The sequence below is a fragment of the Geotrypetes seraphini genome, chromosome 4 (assembly GCF_902459505.1).
Source record: "Geotrypetes seraphini chromosome 4, aGeoSer1.1, whole genome shotgun sequence".
NCBI classification, from domain to species: domain Eukaryota; kingdom Metazoa; phylum Chordata; class Amphibia; order Gymnophiona; family Dermophiidae; genus Geotrypetes; species Geotrypetes seraphini.
The window spans coordinates 125,192,551-125,211,609 of record NC_047087.1 but is presented as its reverse complement, the minus strand read 5'-3'; the positions used below and the strand labels follow the sequence as shown (position 1 = coordinate 125,211,609).

The window sequence follows — 19,059 nt, the reverse complement described above, 5'->3', positions numbered from 1 at the left end:
CATGAATTCTGTGGTAGACCGTCACCCCAAGACCTTGCCTGATAGTAGATCCAGAACCTCTGGAGGCTCAGGGCCCTCTTTTTTTAATTTATGCAATTTTCAAATATTACAAGTTTACACATGATAAAGAAAATAGATAACACTTGAAAAGCTCCAATAAAAATTAATTAAGGCAATAAAACATAAGTGTATCTATATTAACCTCAATTTAAGGAAAAAAGAAATAAGTAGAGAGGAGACAAGATTACGGAAATCTTGGAGGATTAAGATCAACTTAATTTCAAAACAGAAATTTTTCCTTTTTCGGACCATTTAGTTAACATTCTTATATCTTGGGATTAATATCACAATCAGAGGGGGTGGATACAGCTATAGGAACTGGAGGTTGGTTTGACTAGGAAATTCTAGGGCACTCTAATTTTTGTTGCTCCAGGCATTCTAGTGCCACATTGCAGAGATTCTCCCAGAGATACAGACAGAAGTTTTCCAGATCTAGGCATAACCAGACCTTCACTTCCCAAGCTGCTCCATCTACCAAGAAATCACAATGATGTAAGGCTGAGGGAGGCCCCTCTGCATATAGGGGGCAGGCTCTAGGCATTTCTGCAGGCCTGAGTTCAGATTTTGTCCAGCTGCTGGGTTCTGGACATCATTCAGTCCGGCTACAAGATAAAATTTGCCTGGTTTCTAACAGATTGGTTTCTAACAGATTGGTTCCCACAGGGTGCCTGGAAAAAGCAGAAAATGTTCAAGCCACTTTGAGAAGTTTGCTCAATATTCAGGCCTTTGAGCCGGTGCTGCCCGAACTCTCGAGCTTAGGCAGATAGATACTCCATATACTTTATTGTACCAAAGAAAGGCTCCGATGATTTTAGAGACCCATTCTGGACATTACTCACTTAAATGCAGCGCTCAAAGTTCTGCACTTTCGAATGGACACGGTTTGAGCTGTCATAGCAGCGGTAACCCTGGGATAATTCCTGGCCTCTTTAGATGTGACAGAAGCCTGCTTTCATATTCCTGTTTTCCCAGACCACAGAATGTTTCTCAGGTTTCATGTGCTGGAAAATCATTATCAATTTTCAGCTCTACCCTTTGACCTAGTGAAAGCTTCTCACACCTTCACCAAAGTGATAGTTGTGGTAACAGCTCACCTGTGCAAGATGAGATTGCAAGTGCATCCCTAACTGGAAGACTGGCTGATCAGGCCCTCCTTGTTGTCTGAAGGTCGGCGCACAGTGGATCAAGTAATCCAAGTCCTGGGGGATCTGGGTTGGATTGTGAATTACCAAAAGAGGAACTTGACACTGACTCAATTCCTGGGAGTCTTGTTTGACATGGCAACCAGCCACTTCCATTTACCAGAGGCATGCAGACAGAAGCTGTACTCCCAAATTTCTTGTCTCTTGGAAAAGTCAGCTCTGTTGGCATGGGACTATCTTCAAGTCCTGAGGTCCATGGTGGCTACAATAGAAATGGTGCTTTGGGCAAGAGCCCACATGCATCCTCTCCAGAACACATTGCTTTCTTGCTGGTCTCCTTAAGCGGACGCCTTAAGTCTCTGCCCTGGATGCTTTAGGCTCAAGCCAGCATGGATTGGTGGCTGCATCCTCAGCCCCACTCCAAAAGCATGCTACTACTACTATTACTACTATTAATTATTTCTCTAGCGCTACCAGATGTATGTAGCCCTGTACAGAGTCACAAAGAAGAAGAAAACAGTCCCAGCTCAAAAGAGCTTACAATCTAAACAGCCAAGACAGACAAACAGGATGTCATGGATACAGTTGAGAATGGCTAATCAGCTAGCTGGGTTGGAGGGCAGAGGAGTAAGGTTAAGGATTGAAGGCTATATCAGAAAGGTGGGTTTTAAGTCTGCTTTTAAACAAGGGAAGGGGCTTGATTGACAAACTCAGGTAATTTATTCCAGGCATAAGGGGCATTTAGATGAAAGGAACAAAGTCTGGAATTGGCAGTGGAAGAGAAGGGTAAAGCTAAGAGCGGCTTATCTGAGGAATGGTGTTTTCTGGGAGGTATATAATGAGAGAGAAGAGAGGAGAGAATTGAGAGACAGCAGAATGAACACACATGTAGGTAAGCAATAGGAGCTTGAACTATATGCGATGGCGGATAGGGAGCCAGTGAAGTGACTTAAAGAGAGGGGTGGTATGAGCAAAGCAAGGTTGGTAGAAGATGAGTCGTGCAGCAGAGTTTTGCACAGATTGCAAAGGGGAGAGGCAACACTGCGGGAGACCAGTTAGAAGTAGATTGCAGTAATCTAAGTGTGAGATTACGAGAGCATGGACAATGGTCCAGGTAGTGTGCTCAGAGTGGAAGGGGCAAATTTTGGTGATATTGAAGAGATAGATGTGACAGGTCTTAGCAGCTTGTTGGATGTGCATAGAAAATGAGAGGTTGCAAGCAGAGGAGAATGGAACAATGACAGAGATGGAGAAAGGAGGAGCATAGGGTTTAGGAGGAAAGAGGAGTAGCTCAGTCTTGGACATATTTAGTATCAGATGAAGGCAGGATGTCCAGGTGGCAATGACAGCCAAAGAGGCAGAGACTTGTTCTTGGACTTTAGGTGAAATTTCAGGTGTAGAGAGGTACATCTGTGAGTTATCAGCATATAGGTGATACTGGAAGCCATAAGAGGAGATCAGGGCATCGAGGGAAGAGGTGTAGAGAGAGAAGACAAGAGGTCCTAAGACAGAATCCTGGGGAATGCCAACTGCTAGCGGGGTAGCAGCAGAAGAGGACCCACCAACACATACACTAAAGGTGCGTTGGGAAAGGTAGGTGGCAAACCAGGAGAGGACAATGGAATCCAAGCGAGGAAAGTGTATCAAGGAGTAAGCTGTGATTAACAGTATCAAAGGCAGTAAACAGGTCGCCTTCATCAGGAGAAGTTGTTGGGTGTGGCCATGGACATCGACAAGACCTCATAGACATGGAAGACTCCTACATCAACATTGGTATCGGGAGATCTTGCACCATCGGGGAAGCCAGTTAAGAAGCCATCCGCTTCCCAACCAGCGTCACAGGTTGCAACAGCATCGAGTCCCTTGATGCAGACCAAACAGTGACGCCAGCATTCTCCACTATTGCAGCTTGTCTCTCCTTTGAGGTGTGCATCCTCGGCAAGGTCACCCTCTCCGAGGCAAGCTGCTGCACCGAAGATAAGTCAACAGTACCGGTGCTTTCATTTAGGGAGACACTCGATGAGTTCTTCCAGTGATCTTTTCAAACTGCATGGAGTGCCAGTGCTTAAATCAGCTCCCTCGGTACCGGCCCAGTCTGAGTATAGCGCCACGAGGCCCCACGGTACCACAGTCAGCTCTCCCTCAGAATGTCAACATGGATCTTCACTGAGACGTCGATCCTCGTCTCGACATTCTAATCCCTAACATTGATCATTGCATCAAAGCTCCAGCTCTCCATCGGTGCATCGATCCACTGCCTTGAAACATCAGCATTCCTCTTCTGCTCAACACTTGAGGTTAAGACAGCATCGATCTTCATCAAGTACTTCAAAGTGCAAAAGAGCTGTTTACCAATCCTCCTCGTTTTCCTTGGATCGGTACCGAAGACATCGTAAGCATTGATCTCCAAAGCTTCTATATGATTCTGATTTACATTTTGAATCAGAAGGTGACCTCGCTGGTTCTGCAACTGAGGCTTATGACACCCCTTAGGAACCATCTCCACAAAAAACTCCTCCGAAAACAAGATCTCCTACAGAAAGACTGTTTTTTACTAAATATATTAGACAGTTAGGCAAAGACTTACCTGTCAAGCTGGAAGCTGACTCTAGCTTCAGTGCTGAATACCTGGAAGCTTTGGACTATGATGAGCCTTCCAAAAAGCTGATCAAATTACTGCTGCATGGCATGCTCAAGGAGACTCTCCTCAATAATTGTGAAATGCCTCTGACTGTTACAGTAACTCCAAGAAAACTTGATTCCATTTACAGAATCATTTCTTCTCCGGGGTTTGATAAACCACAGCTTCAGCATCAGTCATTACTTGTGGAATCAACCTTGAAAAAGTCTTTTGCTTCAAGGGTCTATGCCTCAGCACCACCAGGCGGAGAAATTTGGATGTCACCATTACCAAAATTCTATGTTAGCGAACAGGGTCTTTAATTACAATTTCTATATGCCCTGTTATCTTAAGCATCTGGTACGAAAATTACCCACCTTTGACAAATATATTCCTGCACAACATCTTCAGAAATTTCACAACATTTTTTGCATTCTTTCCCAAACTAGGAAATACTTAGCGAGGTCAGCTTATGATGCCTTCAAGTTGTCATCTAGATAATCTGCTGTGTTAATGGCTATGAGACGCCTAGCGTGGTTGAGAGTCTCAGATATGGACATCAACCTCCAAGACATATTGGCAAACATTCCATGTTTGGGAGAAGAACTTTTTGAGGATTCTATTGAGGTAGCCATGCAAAAGTTGACTCAACATGAAAAGAACTGGAATTCTTTGGTCAGAACGAAGACTAAGCCTCCCTCAGCTTCACAGTCATCTAAACCTGCCTCCTCATATCAGAGATGATAGTCTGATAAACCTTCTGCCCCTCAGCCACCTCAGCAGAAGAAGCAACAGCGGCCTCAAAAATCTCAGCCAACAGCTCCTCAAAAATCTGCTCAGTCTTTTTGACGTGCTCATGGAGAGCATAGCCGCTGTCCCTCTCGCTCAGCCTCTTCCTTAGCCAGTCGGAGGTCGGCTCCAATTATACCATCAACATTGCATACAGACAACCGATTTATGGGTTCTCAGTCATTCAAGAGGGTTACTCTCTTCATTTTGTCATTACACCTCCAAATCATCCTCCAAGAGAGTCCTCTTTCAACCCTCAGCAGACGTCCCTTCTTCTTCGGGAAATAGAATCTCTACTCCATCTGAATGCCATAGGGATAGTACCCCCTGCTCAAAAGAATCAGGGCTTCTGCCCCCGATATTTTCTCATCCCAAAGAAGACGGTGCTGGAGGTCTTCGTCCAATTCTAGACTTCAGAGATTTTAACAAATTCTTAGTAAAAGAAAAGTTTTGCATGTTGTCTTTAGCGACTCTATATCCTCTCTTAGATTAAAACGATTGACTATGCTCTCTGGATCTAAAAGAAGCTTATACCTATATACCGATTCATCCTGCCCACAGAAAATTTCTAAGAGTTCAGGTAGCCCATCAACACTTCAGTACAAAGTTCTGCCCTTTGGCTTGGCATCCTCGCCCAGTGTATTCACCAAGTGCGTAGTAGTAGTGGCAGCAACTTTAATGGCTCAAGGACTCCAAGTTTCTTCTTATCTTCGCAAAAGTCTCATAAAAGATGCCTCTCCTCTGTTTCTTCAGCAGTTGGGGTACGAAGTCAAATTTCCCAAATCTCAGCTTCAACCCTTTCAGACTCTTCAATTCATAGGAGCCCTGCTAGACACGATTCAACTCAGGACATTTCTACCTCAACAAAGACAAGACAATTTGATTCAACTTTGCAAACAAGTTTATCATCTTCCGTACATCTCAGCCACACAAATTATGATCCTATTAGGTCACATGGCGTGCACAGTCCATGTTACCCCCCTTTACGAGGTTCCATCTCAGGACACTTCAGTGGTCTCTGGCATCTCAATGATCTCAAGCTCTCGACCCACTTTCACAAGAGAGTACACTCACATCATCACTTCGTCAATCTCTGCAGTGATGGATGAATTTCTCCAATCTTTCCAAAGGGCTCTTGTTTCAAATCCCTCCACATCAAAAGGTTCTGACCACAGACTCATCCAAATATGCTTGGGTAGCTCATCTGGATGGTCTTTGCATACAGGGTCACTGGCCCGCCCAAGAGCAATAATACCACATCAATCTCTTGGAACTCAGGGTCAATCGCAATGCTTTTAAGATTATATTCAATCAAGTCCTACTAATACACACAGACAATCAAGTCACAATGTATCACATCAACAAACAAGGAGGAACAGGTTTTCTGATTCTTTGTCAAGAGGCCGAGAATATTTGGAACTGGGCTATTGCTCACAACATATTCCTCAAAACGGTCTATGTCCAAGGAGAGAAGAATACTGTGGTCAACAAACTCAGCAGGTTTTCTCAACTATATGAGGGGTTGCATCAAATATTCTCTCTTTGGTGGATTCCTCAGATAGACCTGTTTGCATCCCCTCTCAATCACAAACTGCCTCAATTCTGTTCCAGACAATACTGTGCGCCTAGAGGCAGTCTTTCTCCTGGATTGGACGCACAAGTTCTGTATGTGTTTCCACTGATTCCTCTTATACTCGAGATTGATCAAGCACAAGCATTAGTGATCAAGCACCATGATCTCATAACTCCTTGGTGGCCCAGATAACTGTGATTTTCCATTTTACTTCAGCTCAATGTCAAAGATCCTTTTCTCTGCAGATTTTTCCATCTCTTCTCAAGCAGAATTCAAAGGTCTCTCTTACATTTCAACCTTCAGTCGTTATACCTGATAGCTTGGTACCTCTTGGGATGACCTCAACTGACACTGATCTTTCTGATCCTGTCAAACTCATCTTGCATGCATCCAGAAAACCATCTACAAAGCAGTATTACCAGCAGAATGGGACATGGTTTTCAACATGGTGTAATCTTCATCATCAGGATGCTTCATCCTCTTCTATATCTTCAGTATTGGATTACCTTCTCCACTTATCCACTCCCCCCCAACCGCAGTGTACCAGCTCGCCGCGGGAATCAGGTGCGTCCAACAAGGCAGTGCCTGTAACCCAGGAGGCTTGTTCATCTGCGAGCTATGGTATAGATATACCAAAAGACTTTTTGAGTCTGGAGAGTGATACTGCGGCTGGAACATCGAGGAAGAGGGAGATACAACAAGAACCAAAAACTACAAACTTGGGAGGTGAGATTTCCTCTTTCACGGTTGAAAAACCCACTGAAATCACAATGGGGTCTCTCTGGGACTTAGTTGTTAAACTGGGAAACTCCTTGAATCCACAAATTAAAGTGCTGGAAACGAAAATTGATAAACAGGAACAATAACTGAATGCATTACAATTAGAAATGACCTCAGTTAAAACTATGTCTCAAAAAAATGAAGCTGAATAACAGGAGTTAAACAAGTTCAAGAAATTGTGATTAAAGATAGTATTAACATTAGGCAGAAACTGGAAATGATTGAAAATGGCCATTGTGCCAATAACTTGCAGTTCCTAAATTTCTCTAGGGTTCCTTCTATGTCCCCCAGGGAAATGTTAAAGAAATATTTCCTGGAGATTTTTTCAGTTTCAGAGGAACTAATTCCACCATTCACACAAGTATTCTACTTGCCTGTTAGAAAATTGGACCAGCAATTGACTAATGAGGGACAACAGGAACCACAATTGGATGTTACTACACTATTGGAAACTTCAATAAGTGAATTGGCTATACCAGCAACATTGTTGGTGACTGTTGCATTGGCGCCAGATAAGAACTGGATAATGAAGATGTTCTTTAAAAATAGAACTAAAGAGTTTCTAGGTCAGAAAGTACAGATTTTTCCAGATGTCACCAAAGAGACTCAAAAACGGAGAAAGCAGCCCTTGTTACTAAAATCTGGAGTAATTTCAGTGGGGGGAAATTTTTTTGTTAGATTTCCCTGTAAATGTATTGTTCATTATGGTTCAGATAAATATGTTTTCTTTGATCCGACACACCTAACAAAGTTTGTAGCTTTGAAACGTCTTGAGAAAGGTGGAATAATGGAAGTAACAACTGAAACACATGGTTAATTACTCCCTGCGACTTTGGTCACTTAGATTTTCTTTAAGATTAAATTGATTTTCCTTGATTGTTATTGTCACTCTTTTGAAGTCTTGGATCATAATAATTGTGGACTACAGATTGCTTAATTGTAAGGAGAATATATTAGTATTTCTTCTATTGGCTTTTTCTTTTTTTGAAGTTCCTAATTACAACCTTACTGTACAAGATGTTATGCTTGGAAATATTGTATAAAATTGATAAATAAATAAATAAATAAACCACTTCAGTCAGAGTTCATCTTAGTGCTATCGATACTTTTCATGGTCCAGTCAAGAATGAATCTCTGACTGCTCATCCCCTTGTTTCCAGATTCATGAATGGACTTTTCAATATCAAACCACCTCTCAAACCGCTTCCTGTGGTTTGGGATCTCAATGTTGTTCTCACTAAACTGATGAAGCCTCCATTTGAACCAATGTCTTCTGCTCATCTTAAATATCTCACTTGGAAAGTGGTATTTCTAATCTCCAGCACTTCCGCTCATCGAGTAAAGAGCTTCAAGCATTGGTGACGGACCCACCCTTTACAGTTTTCCACCATGATAAAGTAGTTCTCCGCACCTATCCTAAATTCCTACCGAAAGTAGTCGCGGAATTTCATTTGAATCAATCAATTGTGCTTCCAGTGTTATTTCCCAAGGCTCATTCTCACCATGTAGATACAGCTCTTCATACTTTGGACTGCAAATGAGCTTTACCTTATTACTTACAGTGGACTAAGCCACATAGATCATCTCCTCAACTGTTCATCTCCTAACAGGTTGGGCCGGCCTGTAACCAAGAGAACATTTCCACATGGTTGGCAGCCTGTATTGCCTTCTGCTTTGCTCAGGCTGGGCTACAACTCGGGGTTCATATAACAGCACATGAGATTCGAGCTATGGCAGCTTCAGTTGCTTTCCACTTCCATTGATGAGATCTGTAAAGCTGTTACCTGGTCCTCAGTTCACACATTCACATCTCACTACTGTCTGGAATCTTATTCTAGATAGGATGATCACTTCGGCCAAGCAGTATTACAAATTTTATTTTCTTAATGACCAACACTCTAGAGCAGGGCTGCTCGATTCCAGTCCTCAAAATCTACTGGCAGGCCAGGTTTTCAGGATATCCACAATGAACATGCATGAGAGAGATTTGTATACCAAGAAGGCAGTGCAGGCAAATCTCTCTCATGCATATTCATTGTGGATATCCTGAAAACCTGGCCTACCAGTAGATCTCGAGGACTGGAATTGGGCAGCCCTGCTCTAGAGAATGACAGAAGGAAAAAATTTGTCCCCGCCTATCCCCACGATCTCGGTCCCCGTCCCTGTCCCATCTCCGCTAGCTCAGGTCCCATCCCCACAAACCATCTGATCCTATCCGCACAAGCCTCAAATAGTTTTATAAGGAACTTATTTTATTAAAGTATACAAAGAAGCAATATTCTGTACAATTGTCATTTTATAAATCAGAGCTCTGGCTGACAAACTAGAGGAAGAGATCTTTAGATGGCAGGTCTTTGTTTATAAATATTTATCAACACAGCTACAATACTACTGATTCCTAAGCAAAAAAAAAAGAAAAGAAATAGACATTTTTTTTCTACCTTTGTTGTCTGGTTCTGCTTTCCTCATCTTCTCTTCATGCTCTTCCTTCCATCCACTGTCTGCCTTTTCTCTGCCTCTTCCATATAGCATCTGCTCTATTTCTATGCCTCTACCAGAAACTGTCTGCCGCTCCCTTCCATCTCTCCCTCCTCCCATTGGTCTGGCACCCATCTTCTTCCCTTCGCTCCCCCCATGATCTGGCATCTCTGTCTTCTTCCCTTCCATCTCTCCCTCCCTCCCCCAAGTGGTTTTTAGCATCTCCTTTCCTCCCTTCAGATTTTGTATCTGTCTCCTTCTCCTCCCCCAGTGCTCTGGTATCTCTCTTTCTCCTCTTCCTTTTCTGCGCTTCCTTCTCAATTTGTTTTCTACCTCTTTTCTACTTTCTTAGTTTCCAGTCCTCAATTTCCCTTTCATTGTGTCTACCTACAGCTTGCCACCTCTTTCCCTCAGTCCTTCAAGTATCTCACTAACTCTATCCTCTTCCCCAATCCAGCATGTGCCCTTTTTTCTTTATCCCCCTCCTTCCATCCAGTATATGCTCCCCTGTCTCTCTCCTCCCCACTTCCTTTCAGCATCTGTTCCCCTTTCTCCCCTCCTCACTTCCATCCAGCTCTGCTCTCCCTCTCTCTCCTTTCAGCATCTGCTACCTCTCTCTCCTCCCCACTTCCTACCAGTGACTGCTCCCATCTTTCTCTCCCTCCCCACTTCCATGCAGTGTCTGGTCCCTCCTCTCTCTTCCCCATTTACCTTCAGCATCTGTTCCTCTCTCCCCTCCCTCTCTCTCTCTCTCCACTTCCCTTCAGCGTCTGTTCCCCTCTCTCCCTTCCTTGCTTCCATCCAGAGTCTGCTCCTCTCTCTCCACTTCCTTTCGGCGTCTTCTCCCCTCTCTCTCCACTTCCTTCTAGCGTGAATTCCCCTCTCTCCTCTCCACTTCCATGTGGCTTCTGCTCCCCTCTCCCTCCCCACTTCCAAACAGTGTCTGCTCCCTCCTCTTTCCTTCACATTTTCCTTTGGCATCTGTTCCTCTTTCCCCTCCCCTTCGGCGCCACTTGACCTTTTCCCCATGTTGGACCATCTCCCTCCTTTCCCCTCATCTCTCTGAGCAGCCCGGATGCCATAGTCTTCTCACAGGTTGTGCGCAACTACTCATAAACTTCTTTGACGCAACTTCCTGTTTCCACCTGGGTGGCTTGCATCAGAAGAAGTTTCCGAGTAGTTGCGCACAACCTATGGCATCCAGGTTGCTCAGAGAGAAAACCTCGATTCTGAAAAGCATCCGCAAAGGTGAGGGGAAGGGAGGGAGATGGTCCAACGAGGAGAAGAGATGCCTAGAACGCGGCGATTGGGAAGGAGGGGCTCCTGGACTATGCTATCGCGAGGAAGGCTGCTGACTGGGAGGGGTGGGAAGGGAGGCAACATGCATCAGATACTTTACTGCGGGGACAAGGCCATTCACCGCTTCACAGAGCGGTGAAAAACCTTGTCCCCGTACCCACAGCTACCATTCTTTTTTTTGCCCCATTCCTGCGGGTTACCCGCGGCTAGCTGCAGGTAATAGTCACCATGTCATTCTGTATAACACCCTCTCCATCCCATTGTAGTAAGCTAGGGAGTCCCACATGTGATAATATGCTTTCTGCTTGTCCTGGGATAAAGCACAGTTACTTACTGTAACTGGTGTTATCCAGGGACAGCAGGCAGATATTCTCACAACCTAACCTCCTCCCCTGGTTGGCTTCTTAGTTTGTTTACGGAACTGAGGAACCACGAGCCTATGTCTGGCAGGAAGGCACTCGCACATGCGCATGTTTCTAAAAACTTAGTGATGATACACTTTTAATACTGTCCGTACCAGGGCTCTGTGGATGGCATCACCCACATGTAAGAATATCTGCCTGCTGTCCCTGGATAACACCCATTACAGTAAGTAACTGTGCTTTCTTGGCATCTACAGGGGCACTACTTGAGCTTTTTTAATGCTTATGTTAGCTGTTTCTTATTCACTGAGTGTTCAAGAGTTAGTACGTTTGAGCAGAACAGTTGTGTGAAAATTCCTATTTTTGTCCTTACTTCACATAAGTTCGATGGAGCTCTTGTTTGCATGGATAGTAATTGCAGGTTGCAGTAGAACTCTCAGTGAAGTAGGAGGATCACAGAAAAAATCCAGTCAGTTCCTTTTGCATATGGCTCTCGGCCATGGGGAGATAACTTGCTTGTCCAGAATGACACTCCTAGCTACTGTGAAAGTTATTATCAAGGTAAGGACATAAATCTCTTTTTACAGTCTCTTTCACAGGCTTTTCTCAAAAATAACAAATCTCCTAGGAAAACATCCTCCCACTGGAATAGATCCTGATCTGGTGGTGGAGATCTCCCAAAAAACAAGACTTCTGCAAAAACAGGAGCTTAACATACCTCTGGTAATGTCACTCTTGTTGAGACCACCTTCCAGAGAGATCCCAGCTCTGCTTGAGTCTCACAGCAGAGTTTCCAGAAGCTGCTGGAAACCAAGATCAGGTTTCCAACTGCCTCTTGGAGACACCCAGTCTGCATGCGCCCTAGGAAATGCACTTAGCTGAACTCCCCATCTAGTGCAGACAGGATTATCACATTCACCTTTTTAACCGACAGACAGCCCCACTATCTGGAGAATGCAATTTTAACCGATGAGCAAACATTTAAGACTCAACTGTTATATCTTACTCCAGAGACCCTAAAAGTTAGGGACTGAACATAAGAACATAAGGATTGCCGCTGCTGGGTCAGACCAGTGGTCCATCGTGCCCAGCAGTCCGCTCACACGGTGGCCCTCTGGTCAAAGACCAGTGCCCTAAGACTATCCCTACCTGCGTACATTCTGGTTCAGCAGGAACTTGTCTAACTTTGTCTTGAATCCCTGGAGGGTATTTTCCCCGAAAATGCTCCGAAAGAGCATTCCAGTTTTCTACCACTCTCTGGGTGAAGAAGAACTTCCTTCCTTACTGCAAATAACTTTTGTACACCACTATCCAATTCACATTTGTGCAGCCTGATAGAGGATTTATGCACCCCACTTCACTTCCACAGTGCATGAAATCGCTATCCTGCTACATTTAATTTCTTTGCAACCTGAAATCCTCTGTGCTTATTTTAACTTCTATAAATTTTGTTTTTACATCAATGAAAAAGATGATCAACCACACAAAAGGGTGATGTCTCCTGATACCACCAGTTTGGAACAGTTCTCTTGCACTTTCCCTGGAAGGCATTCTATCCACCCCATCTTGAAGAAGTATTTTCTTCACGGCATTAGGTACTTTATTCATGTTGTCAGTTTTATAGCTCTTTGTTTGTTTGAAGGTTCTACTAGAAGAACAGAAGCCTTGGCTACAAGTACAACCCCCAGTGCTGGTTCAGAACCTGCTGAGACTGCAATGGAATTGGATGCGTCATCTGAACAGCTTCTTCAGTCTTCCTCCTCCTCCATGTCTGTCCAGCCACCATCCACATCTTCAACAGAAAGTCCTCCTTCTACTTCTTTACTATCCTCGCCAGACAATGAACAAAGACCATCTACAGAGGCTTCCAGAAATAATACAGCTCAGCAGTCTGGTAAGAGTGAAACCTTTTGGCTGGGCATCATTTTCTGGCCTAAAAATTTGGAATAGTACAACTGCTGCTACTACTACTAATCGCTTATATAGTACTGAAAGGCACGCTCAGCGCTGTACCTTTTGACATTTATAGACAGTCCCTCCTCGGAAGAGCTTACAATCTAAGTTGAAAAGACAGACATGACATATATGGTTAGGGATGCAGAACCCAAAGTGACAGGACTTGAGTCAAAAGCACTCTCGAAGAGGTGGGCTTTTAATTGGCCTTGAACACCGCTGTAGGAATTCAGGCAGCTTGCTCCAAACATACGGCGCAACAAGGTAGAAGGGATATAGTAAAACACACTATTATTTTTTTGATCTTCAGAGTGCACTATACCCCAGCAACATTCTAAATCCTATGGAGTAGATTGGGAGCTAACTTCCTGTTGGGGTCTGAAGTGAGTGGGCATAGAATGAGGTTAAGAGGTGATAGGCTTAGGAGTAATATAAGGAAATACATTTTTACCAACAGAGTGGTAGATGTATGGAATAGTCTCCCAGTAGAGGTGGTGGAGGCAAAGACTGTGTCTGAATTCAAGAAAGTGTAGGACAGGCACGTGGGATCTCTTAGGAGAACAGGGAATAGTGGATGCTGTAGATGGGCAGCCTGAATGGACCATTTGGCCTTTAACTGCTATCATGTTTCTTTGTTCTTATGAAATATTTTAGCATTGTAAAGTTTTAAGGGAGAGTTTTAACCTGGGTGACTTTCTGCATTGGTTTGGTTTAAATATTTAAAGGAAATACTGATGAAGCTAGTAAGAGGAAGATTGAATCCCTGAGTTCCTCTTCAGTTCTGGAAGGCTCTGGTGAAACCCAGACTGTTAGTCTCCCAAGCCAAATTATCATCAGGCAAACAGACAAGATATCCTTTGGATTGCTGCTAGTTATTGCCTTTAACTAATTTGTAACCTGAGTTAGAAGTTGGTAGTGTTAACCAGGGATCAGAAATTTGATTTTTTTTTTCTTTTCTTTCTTCCTTTTGTTCAGAGCCAAACTGCTTTTTTTTAAGGACAGCTGAGTACTAGTATGAGCATCAGTGCTAATCTAAGATCCATCCATTAAAAGTTTACAAAAAGGTTTATATAATGTTAATCTCTATCGTAGTCCTGATAAACTTCCTGATTGTCATTTATTTTTCTGCATGATTGTCTTCTGTCCCTCTTTTAGAAGAGAGAACACAGAAATTCCTTTATATTTTACTTGGTGGCACAACTGCATAAAACATACATTCATGTGAAAAAATTAGGACACCCCATGAAATATTCAGTTCTTTCTTAAGAAATGTTCATATATTGATGTCAAATTTTTTTTTTTTTTAAAATCTCTGGAAAAGAAAGTGATGTAATTACAGGTAAACAACAAAATTTTTCCTTGATTTACTCATGAAACAATAGATATCCACAAAAATGTGTATTCTGAGAAATAAATTAGGACACCCTACACCCTAATAGCTTGTGTTATCCGCTTTGGCTGAAATAACGCAGTGAGACACTTCTTGTAACCATCTACCAATCTCTGACATTTGTCTGAGGAAAGTTTGGCCCACTCCTCAATGCAGAATTTTTCAGTTGTGAGATGTTTGAGAGGTTTCTTGCATTTACAGCCCGTTTCAAATCACCCTACAGCATCTCAATGGGTTTAAGATCAGGGCTTTGACTCGGCCGCTCCAGGACTCTCCATTTCTTAGTTTTCAGCCAGTTCTTGGTGGCTTAACTGGTATGTTTGGGTCATTGTCGTGTGGCAGTGTCCAGTTCCGCTTCAGCTTTAATTTTCTTACAGATGGTCTCACATGTTCTTCAAGCACCCTCTGATACACAGTAGAATTCATGGTGGATTCTATGATGGTGATCTGGCCAGGTCTTGCTGCAGCAAAGCATCCCCAAACCATGATACTTCCACCTCCATGCTTCACAGTTGGCATGAGGTTCTTTTCCTGGAGTACTGTATTTAGTGTACGCCAAACATGTCCTCTTTTCTGGTGTCCATATAATTCAATTTTAGACTCATCTGACCATAAAGCACTATTCCAGAAGTTCTGGTGTTTGTCTATGTTCTGTCTGACAAACTTCAGTCAGGCCTTGATGTTTCTCTTAGAGAGCAAAAGTTTTCTCCTTGCACACCTCCCATGCAAGTTAAATTTGTGCAATCTCTTTCTGGTTGTAGAGGCATGCACTTTCACATTAAGAGTCTGCTGTAGGTCCCGTGATGACATTTTAAGGTTTTTGGAGACTTCTTTTAGCATCTTGCAGTCTGCTCTGGGGGTCAGCTTCCTTGGATGGCCAGTCCTGGGCATGTTGGCAGTTGTTTGGAAAGTCCTCCACTTGTACACTATTTTCTGAACCGTGGAATGGCTAATGTCAAATTTTTTTGAGATCTTTTTAAATCCCTTAACAGACTTATAAGCTGCTACAATCTTCTTTCTGAAGGCCTCAGACAGCTCTTTTAATCTCACCATGGTGTTCACTCTCACCACAGCAGTCATGAGCACACCAAACTAAATGTCTGAGGTTTAAGTAAGGCAAACTTCCTTCAAAATACTGTGTAATGATGTTCTAAACATGTGCACCTGATGTGTTACACCTATGTGTGATTTGAGCCACTTTAAGTGGGAGGATATGTGGGGGTGTCCTAATTTATTCCTCAGTTAGAATACACATTTATGTGAATATATTTTGTTTCATGAGTAAATCAAGGAAACCTTTGTTGTTTACTTGCATTTACATCACTTTCTTTTCCAGAGATAAATTAAAAAAAGATTTGACATCGATATGTGAATATTTCTTAACATTTCATGGGGTGTCCAAATTTTTTCATATGACTGTAGATTAGTTAAAATAAGCTGCATTGGTTGGGGAGTTGCGCTGATCATGTCAGACAAATTATAATATTCACCTGCAGATATGGTCCATCCACTGCTCAAAAGTGGTAAAATATCGAAGAGAACTTTTACATAAATTATTTCTTTGTAATCTCGAGATCATTCTCAAATCCTTTATTTCTGACTGCTTTTGTATCCCTCTGCTTAGGGTGGAAGATGGAGAGAAGAGATTAGTGCTTGAAAAGACAAAATGATTGGAATTGTGCACTCCAGATTTAATAACTTTACATTCTTTGTTTATCTGTGTCATTTTGTTGTGCTGTCTATGCACTTTAGAGTGCAATCTTATGAAAACCAGTCAAATGATTCAATAACTGAGTATCCCTGACTTTTAATCCTTTTCATTAACCCCTTGGTAGACGAGGAACATGGGATGTGACTTTTTCTGGGATCAGCTTGAAAGCTAACATTTTCACTTTTTGACAGCGTGCAGCTCTAAAGAGCAATTTAATAACAAGGTACCTGGTTGAAGCCTATTCTGTAAAGGAAAGTAGGCACTTACTTTACTTTATAGAACCCTAGCATAACAGGGTAGATATGCATACACTATTTAGGCACAACCATTTCTACCAATCATAAAGCTTGTATAACAACAGGCATCTTAATGCCAAAGATATTTATGCACTTTATGGTATTTATAAGGTATACACATGCATATCACAGGCTACTCTCCTGTGTATATCCCCTTTGCAAATATGCGCTGTGAAAAATGTATGCATATTTATAGAAATGTGCAAATTTCTGCCTAAGCACTAATGTATATGCACACATACATGCTAGCATTCTGAACATTTCTAAACATTTATGTGAGTAACATGCCCATAAATGTTGGCACCATACCCTATCATATCATATAGTTTCTTATACCCCGCAATTGGTTACCAATAAAATTTGAGATCATTACAACAAATTTCTAGAGAGCATTGGAGAATATCAGTGAGACAGTTACAAGGAAGAGAGAGGTTTTTAACATTTTCCTGATGTTGTAGTACAAAAGGGCCTGACATAGATATAATGGTAGGCTATTCCAGACTTTGTGACACTGGAATTTGAAGGTAGATTCAAATAATTATTTCTATTGAACTTGGTGGGGGGAAGGAAAGGTCAGCTTGAAGCACTGTGTCTTTCTTGTGTTATGGAAAGAGCAGTGAGCCTTGATGGTTTGATACTAGTCCTTAAGAGTTATCTCCATAAATTGCTTTGTAGGTTATGCAGGGGATCTTGAAATGAACTTTTTTTCATTGGCAGCCAGTATAAATCTCCCAATAGTGGGCTGCCTTTCTCGAATTTGCCTACTCCAAAATTTAATCTAGCCACAGTATTCTGAAATACACTTCCCCCCACAATATTTGTGGGGGTTAGGGGTAGAGCCGACCTGCAAATATTTAAAAAACACGAATAACTTTTAGGGCCGACTCTGACCCACCCCACCTGCCTCCCAGACCTCTCCCCCACCTGCCTCCTGAACCCCTATACAGTTTACCTGGTGGTCTAGCAGTAAAGCTGGGCAGCAGCACTCTTCCTATGCTCCTGCCCCGTGCAGAGCCGTCCACAAAAATGGCTTCAGTGAGTTCCTGCTGTAGTCTCATGAGACCACGGGAACTCAGCAGTCATTTTTGTAGACAGTTCTGCATGGTGCAGGAGCATAGGAAGAGTGCTGCTGCCCCGCTAGATCACCAGTTAAGCTGTATAGAGGTCCGGGAGGCAGGGTTTTAAAAAAACTTCCGGGATTAAAAAAAAACTTTCGAATAACTGAAGTCGCGAGTCTTAAAAATGCGAATTAGGAGGGTGAAGTGTATTTGCAATTTCTGTTCCTGTGCAGTAGGTGTGGTATTCTAGACAAGTGGGTTATCTCCCTACAGCCGCGAGCCTCTGAAGAAGGAATCCCTCCTACTTCACTAAGAGCTCTACTGCCATCTACAGTTTTTCCCTTCTGCACGCTAGTATGAAGGAGTGTTTCTTTTCACGTTATTTTTGGATTTTTTTTTTGTTTTTTTGTTGCTTATAGATTCCCTGTTTGTGGGTCTAGCTCTACCTGCATGGAGAAGAAGCAGACAGTGATCTGCAACTGACAGGCTAATCCCTTGTGGTACCTGTTAGCCAGCCTATAGAAGCATTTTGGGAGCTCGAGGCTGTCCCCAATTAGGTATGGAACCCAGGCTGTCAGGCCTCCATAGGAGGCTCAGTAGTGTCTTGTAGGGTGCCAGCTGCATTTTTGCCTCTAACTTCTGGTTGCGCATCTGTCGCTCCGCGGGGGTGAGGGTTTAGTCAGATACCGTGTCTGACTGGCAGCTCGAAGATCAACGTTGGAGAAGATGTTTTGGATTTCTCCCTCTCTAGCTACAGCGAGTGAGGCTGTTACAGTTTTAGTGATTGGTGTTTGTTCCCCCTCCCCCAAAATCCTAATTTCACTAGTTTTTGACTTTTATTGATTTTCAAGCAATTTTTGGTACCAAAATCCTGGCAGTGGCCATCTTGGATTTTAGCAATCTTTTTCAAAAGTTTCCTGCAGCTTCAGAACTTCTCATTTTGTCTCAATACTTGTTGGGATGGAGTCCTTGGACTCTTTTACCCCTAATCCATTGTTAGGAATGTGCAAATTGTGCATCTCAGGAGCATCCTTGCTTCATATGCTGCGCTGCACGTGAAGGAGAGGCGGAAGCTTGGAAAAGCAACCATCCTGTGTGAAAGAGCACGGAAGCTGCAGAGCCCAGGAGGTGCAAATTAGAGTAATCTGGTATGACTTTTCCACCAGAATTCGCCAATCTAACATGGAAAACTTTTCATGAAAGCTGTCCTTCGAAGGTTGGCTCAGAGCTAAGGTTGTCAACTGGATCCAGATTTTCCCAACAGAGTTGATTCAGTCCTGGATTTATAACACTGAATTCAGGGACTTGTAATCTGGTTTGCCCACTGCGTTTTCTAAGAATAACAACGCTACAAGTCTCTGCATGCAGTGAAGAAACCCAAGACTGGATCAACCCTGTCGGGCAAATCTGAATCTAATTGACAACTATACTCAGCTGACTTCTACCATCCCAAATAGTAGAAGTTTTGTGTTTTTCACAATCCTGTTTTCAAACCTAGTTTAGCACTTCATGATTGCTACAGGTTGTTATGTATATAGAGAATTGAAG

General features: G+C 42.9%; 1 protein-coding gene across 6 annotated transcripts in view; it reads left to right on the top strand.

Moving 5' to 3' along the window:
• The window catches only part of DCAF6 (DDB1 and CUL4 associated factor 6), a 357,580-nt gene that overhangs the window by 188,502 nt on the left and 150,019 nt on the right, over window positions 1–19,059 (top strand). For all 6 annotated transcript variants that reach the window (XM_033941039.1, XM_033941044.1, XM_033941043.1 and 3 more), the window contains exon 10: window positions 12,746–12,997. In XM_033941039.1, the coding sequence (XP_033796930.1) occupies window positions 12,746–12,997 (252 nt within the window). The remainder of the gene's footprint in view (window positions 1–12,745; window positions 12,998–19,059) is intronic.